Genomic DNA, 6,688 nt, shown 5'->3' with positions numbered 1-6,688 from the left:
TGGCTTTTTCAGTGCTGTGGGTGCATGGTTCAAGCCCACCAGCCACTCTGAAGGAGAAAGATGAGGCAATTTGCTCCCATAAAGATTTACAGCCTTAGAAACCCTACCTGGGGTTGCCGTGAGACAGAATGGACTTGACAGTGAGTTTCCCATTTGGGCTGGGGAGGTATAATCCACCTGCCACAACATTCACTCTTTTAAAGTGTACAAGTCAAGGGTGTTTAAGTATATTCACAAAGTTGTACAAACATCACCACAGTTCAAACCTGAGATTGTGACCCCTTTGGGGGGTTCAAACAACCCTTTCACAGGGGTCACCCAATTCATAACAGTAGCAAAATTAGTTATAAAGTAGCAACAAAAATAATTTTAGGGTTGGGGGTCACCACCACATGAAGAACTGTATTCAAGGGTCGCGGCCTGAGGAAGGTTGAGAACCAGTTTTAGTGTCCATCACTTTAAAGAGAAACCCTGCACCCATCAGCAGTCACTGTTTTCCCTCCCCCCATGCCCTTGGCCACTATTTCTGTGGAAAAACTAGTTTTCCAAAGGGGCTGGACCATTTTATGAGCCTACCCTGCATGAGGCAAGATCCAATCTCTGGACATCCTCACTTCACTTACTGCCTTTGGGGGTAGGGTTTTAGACAGCCTATGTGGTGGCTACAGAATTGCGTGTCAGCTTAATAAAGTGTAGGGGTGGAGTCTAGCCTGTCAATCAGGTGCCAGCTTGGTGACCTCATTTGGAGGAGCAACCGAATTAAATGACTTGCTGGAGGCCGGCCCCCTGCTCTCTCTTTCCCTGCCTTGACCTTCCTGCTGTTAAATATCTTGGAGAATTGCCAGAGCCACTGCCATTGCATCCGAGGGACTCTGCACCCACCGGCCAGCGGTGTTCCTGCATGCTGGAACATCATTGCATGTGACTTCGTGAGTCTGAAGAGGGACTTATAGGCTGGTATCAGATATAGGGGCTAGTATCGGACTTATGGAGTTGAGTTGGTCTGGGCTGGGATGGTTTCCGGATAGACGATTACTTCTTGACATAAAGCTCTTTCTTACACACAGATGAGTGTCTCTGGATTTGTTTCTCCAGTCAACCCAGCCTAACACAGCCTAGTTGGTCTGAAGTACCTTTCGTGGTTTTAATTGCATTTCCCTAATGACTCATGCTGAACATCTGCTTGTGCGCCTAGTGGCCTGTTGAATGTCTTCTTTGGAGAAATGTCTACCTCCTCAAAGCCTTTGTCCATTTTTAAAAGATTTTATTTATATTAAAAGATCATTTCATTGGGGACTCTTATAGCTCTTTTTTTGTTTTTGCTCTTATAGCTCTTATAACATTCGGTACACCAATTGTATTAAGCATATTTATACGTATGTTGCCAGCATTATTTTCTAAACATTTATTTTCTATTTGAGCCCTTGGAATCAGCTCCTCTTTTTCCCCTCCCTCTCCTCCTCCTACCCTTGTGACCCTTTGATAAATTATAAATTATTATTTTCTTTTTTTTTTGCCTTTGTCCATCTTAAAACAAGATTATTTATCTTTTTATTATTGGCTTTAAGAGCTCTGTAAGTATTCTGGGCACCAGTCCCTCACATTTCCAGCTCGCTGTGAGGTGTCATTACACTTTCTTGATGTTCTTTGACTTGTCTTTCTTAATCATGTCCCTTGAAGCACAAACAACGTTGTAAAACTTTGATTAAGTCCAGTTTATCTTTTATAACTTTTGATATGATACCTAAGAAACCATTACCTACTCTAAGATCATGATGATTAGCTCTTGTATTTAGGCTCATGATCTGTTTGGTGGTTCGTTTTTTTTTTTGTTTGTTTGTTTGTTTTCAGGTCTTATTTGCATCTTTTCTTTTCTTTTTTTTTTTTTAAACATTTTATTAGGGGCTCATACAACTGTTATCCCAATCCATACACACATCAATTGTGTAAAGCGTATTTGTACATCATTTCTCAAAACATTTTCTCTCCATTTAAACCCCCGACATTAGGTCCTCATTTTTCCCCTCCCTCCCCGCTCCCCCCTCCCACATGAGCCCTTGATAGTTTATAAATGGGTATTTTGTCATATCTTGCCCTGTCCGACTTCTCCCTTCACCCACTTTTCGGTTGTCTGTCCCCCAGGGAGGAGGTCACACACAGTTCCATGTAATCGGTTCCCTCTTTCCTACCCATTCTCCCTTTACCCTCCCTGTTTTGCCACTCACACCACTGGTCCTATAGGGCTCATCCATCCTGGATTCCCTGTATTTTCAGTTCCTATCTGTACCAGTGTACCTCCTCTGGTCTAGCCAGTCTTGCAAGATAGAATTCGAGTCATGGTAGTGGGAGCGGGGAGGAAACATTTAGGAACTAGAGGAAAGTTGTATTTCTCATCGTTGTTGCATCGCACCCTGACTGGCTCATCTCCTCCCCGAGACCCCTCTGCAAGGGGATCTCCAGTGGCCTACTAATGGGCTTTGGATCTCCACTCCGCACTGCCCCCATCATTCACTATGGTGATGGTGGTTCGTTTTTACATAGGATGAAGGCCCAACTTTATTCTTTTAGCACGTGGTTCTCTAGTTGTCTTAGTACCACTTAAAAAAAAAAGATTATTTCTTTCATTAAATTGTCTATGCCCTTTCATAACCTGGTTCCATGGCCTGTGACTTCGTCTCCTGTTCCACACCCTCTCTAGCTTACCCTCCCCAGTACAGGGCTTGTGCTTTCCCATGTAAGTTCTCTCTCCCTCTGCCCTCCCTCTCTGCATGTGTCTTCTCCCAAACCTCTCCTCTCTCTTCCCACATCACCTGGATAGATTCTCTAAGTGCTTGACCACAGTCTAGACTTCATGTCACATCTGCCAAAATGTTTTCCATAAGCACCCCCAAATGGGTTGGGACCAGCATTCCGTGCTCCCAAAGGACTGTGTGCTTCACCTCAACATGATGCTTAGGACGCACTTGCCCTGCATCCCCCCACAAAGCATCTTCTAGGAGAGGGCTTTTGTGGCTAGTACATAATAGGCACAGAGTAGCTCTCTAATGGCTGAATTGCAGAAGTCAAGGAAGACGGCAGTTTCCAGAAGGGAGACATCCATGTGCCTTGCAGAAAGAGAATTGAGAATGCATCTAGGAATAGGCCGTGGGTTTTGACTATTTTTGTCATTATAGTGAAAATATAATACAGTAGTAGTGTGGGTATAGAAGCCAGAGGGGGAGTTATAGAATGGATGGCTGATGAGAGAATGAGACGTGGTTAGTCACTATTTATCCCCCAGTTGGTTGGTTGAAGAAAGAACTAGATTAGCACTGGGAAAGAGTTCAGAAGGAAAAAGTTCAGAATCGGTTTTATGGCTATTAGTCTAACCAACTTCAGGGAGTTGAACTCAGTGGTAGTTGGATGATTTTAGGTCGAGTAGACGCTCCTGGCTAAGGGTGGAGTCAAACCGGCCCATCAAGTGGTAGCTTGATGACACCCCTTTGGGGGTGTGGTCTCTCCTATACCTCTCTCTCTGCCATGTCACCATCCTCCTCACTGGGACTCTGTGTCTGTCTCCAAGGTCTGTCCCTTGTGGGCTGCCCAACCCTGACAGCTGTCAGCGCCCTGCCACGTTTCCACCGACCTTGCGTCCACACGACTCTGCCTGTGATCCTCCTGATTCCTGCCTCGCCTTTCTGTGTCACCAGCCTGCAGCCACAGGAGTCTGAAGAGGGACTTATAGACTCGCCTGGGACTCAGGGATTCAAGTTGGAATGGGCTGGGATGCCTTCTTGATAGATAGTTATTTCCTGGTATAAAGTTCTTTCTTACATATATAGGACTGGATTGGTTTCTCTAGACAACTTGGCCTAACACAATGCCTAATGTCAACTCTAGGTACTTTCCCTGATTCTCTTAAAGCCTAGCCATGCAGTTCCGTCAAAATAAAGTAGGCTGACCCTCCTGCTACTCCCTTACACCTAGTCCTCCCCTGCCCCAATCCTTTGGTAAACACACACACACACGCACACAAACACCCTGTATTTGTGCTCAATCCAGGAATCTAAACTGGAGGGAGCGACAGGCCTTTCCTCACCTTGGGCTAAGTTATGTGGGCCCCCGCTAAGGACTGCCGGGGAGAGGAACCTGTTTGGGGAGACAGATGGAACGGGTCTCCTACCGTCTTGGATGCACCCAAAGAATCATGAATGGCTGTCCCTCTTTCCCTCCTCCGCTTGCCACTCCCATCACACACTCAGATAAGCTGGAATGAAATGGATTTGACATTTAATTTTTCCCACCCTTACTGGTTTATTTTTGCCTCTTTTGGGGGGGCCTTTTCCTTGTCCTTGTCCTCCCAGAGGTAGATATGCCTGATCATGAGCCCACCCACCTGACTAGCTTTCACCACCAGCCTCACACAGCTCACGTCTTGCCTCATCGTTTTTGGAAACACTTCCTGATCCAACTGCCCTTCCAAGAGTTGGCCCAGCAAGATGAACTTGCTACAGTACTGTGGCACTCCCTCAAGGCCATAGCCCAACTCTACTTGCCCTTTCTCTAAGGCCCCTTCTCCATCCACTATGGAACCTGTCAGCACCTGCACTCTCGCCAGGTTCACAGACCTGCTCAAAAGCACGGTCAGGTGGTTCCCTAGACTGACATTGCTTGTCCAAAAGAATGACTCCTCCAGACTGTAGGCCTCCCAGGGGAAATGAACGTCAGAACCCGTCATATCCGTGAAAATGGTCCCAGGTGGATTGTCAGGGCCGTGAGAGTCCTTTGCCTTAACTGCTGAGCTCTTGTTGCCATCTGAGGTCATGTAAGAGGCCCTCGGGTAGAAGAGGAACGGCGGGCAGAGGATCGGTTTCTTCGGAACGGAAAGGGCACAGAAGTGAGGGATCAACCTTTCCAGGGGCTTCTCCGCGTGGAAGAGGAGCAGGAACTGGGCAAGGAGTGGGAGGTCTCTGCTGTGAAAGAGTTTTCCCAGGAAGCCCATGTTAGAGAACTCCAGTAGAATCCATGGGTGGGACTTCATTTTGGTCACCTGCCGCTGAATGTGGTTGACAAATTTGGGGCCACAAAACACGTTGTCAGCTAGTAGGAGGAAGTAATCAGAGAGGTTTGCTGCGTAGCTCATGAGGAAGGCATGATCCACGTTCTGCTTGGAGTAGAATTCCCGAGGCACGCCGTCATCCCTGGTGCCATCCACAGGGGGGTAGACGTCAGGTGGAGCGTGGATCAGTAGCAATTGCCTTGCCAAGATCTGTGAGCTGAAGAGGTTTAAAATACCATCGACGGTTTTGTTGAGCCAGGTGAGGTCAGAATCAGCCAGGTGGACCAGCACTGTGAAGTGTTTCTGGTCAGCCTCGGAGGAAGCGCGGAACAGGGAGTCCAGGGTAGACAACAGGTTGCTTCCGTTGGGCCATGACCCTGAGGAGAGCCCCACAGTCAGCCACTCTAGAAAGAAGTAAAATGGAGAACCATTGTCAGGATGCAGTGGTGGTTAGGGTTGTCCAGAGAGTCAGCGGGGGATGTGCTTGGGGCCGTCTTTCCTTTCGACATGCTCCCATTTGTTTCCCCATCAGTTCTCTCCTTGGACAGCGAGCTTGTGTAAAGCCTGGCGACTCAGAGCATCAGCCTTATCTGGAAACTCATTAGAAAATGTAGATTCTCAGGTCCCATCTCCAAAAAAACAACCCAACAAACATCCAAACGAAACACTGTCACCGAGTCCGTTCTGAATCACAGCAGCCCTCTACGGAGTTTCCCCAGCTGTCAATCTTGACAGAAGCAAACTGCTTCATCGTTCTCCTTTGTGTTGGGTGTGGGTTTGAACGGCTGGCCTTGAGGTAATAGCCTGGCACCCAAGCCACAGCACCACCAGGGCTCCTTCGCCCATCCCAGACCTAGGCAATCACAATCTGTGTTTTGAAAATACCACCAAGTGATGTGTATCCAGGCTAAACTATGAGAAGTACTAAGCTAGGTGATTCTGAGTCTTTGTAGAGCAGCAGTTCTCAACCTGTGGGTCGTGACCCCTTTGGGGGTCGAATGATGCTTTCACAGGGGTCACCTGATTCATAACAGTAGCAAAGTTACAGCTATGAAGTAGCAATGAAAATAATTTGATGGTTGGGAGGTCACCACCACATGAGGAACTGTATGAAAGGGTCACGGCATTAGGAAGGTTGAGAACCACTGCCTTATACTAACAAAGAGAACTGAAGAATAACTTAAAATATACAATAGCACTTATAATAGCCAACCAAAAGATGAAACACTTAAGGATAAGTCTAACCAGAAAATCAAAAGGCCTGTACAGAGAAATGATTAACCACTACTACAAGAAATTCAAGAGAGCTACATAAGTGAAATGTACCATAACCATGGATAGGAAGACTTAACTTTGCAAAAATGTCAGTGCTACCCAAACCAATCTACAGATAGAATGTGGTCCTTATCCAGATTCCAACATCATTCTTTAAGGAGGTGGTAAAACTAGTCAATTGTCCATGTAAAAGACAGAGACTCGGGGTAAATAAAGCACCACTAAAGACAGACCAAGTAGCATGCCTCACACCTCCTGATATCAAAACCTACAACCACAGTGGTCATGGAAGTCTGGTACCACAGTGGTCATGGCAGTCTGGTACCACAGTGGTCATGGCAGTCTGGTACCACAGTGGTCATGGCAGTCTGGTAC

At 46.8% G+C, this 6,688-nt stretch overlaps 1 protein-coding gene across 1 annotated transcript in view; it reads right to left on the bottom strand.

The window, feature by feature from the left end:
• Positions 1-4,285: 4,285 nt before the first annotated feature.
• Positions 4,286-6,688, bottom strand: part of LOC101663994 (alpha-1,3-mannosyl-glycoprotein 4-beta-N-acetylglucosaminyltransferase-like protein MGAT4E) — a 20,791-nt gene continuing 18,388 nt past the window's right edge. The window contains exon 2 of the mRNA XM_004700089.3: positions 4,286-5,442. Within this exon, the coding sequence (XP_004700146.2) occupies positions 4,286-5,442 (1,157 nt within the window). The remainder of the gene's footprint in view (positions 5,443-6,688) is intronic.

This window comes from Echinops telfairi, unplaced genomic scaffold, assembly GCF_000313985.2.
Source record: "Echinops telfairi isolate 266 unplaced genomic scaffold, ASM31398v2 ScPeMD7_7424;HRSCAF=8462, whole genome shotgun sequence".
NCBI lineage: Eukaryota > Metazoa > Chordata > Mammalia > Afrosoricida > Tenrecidae > Echinops > Echinops telfairi.
The sequence above is the reverse complement of the archived record's forward strand: the minus strand, read 5'-3'. Positions and strand labels throughout refer to the sequence as shown.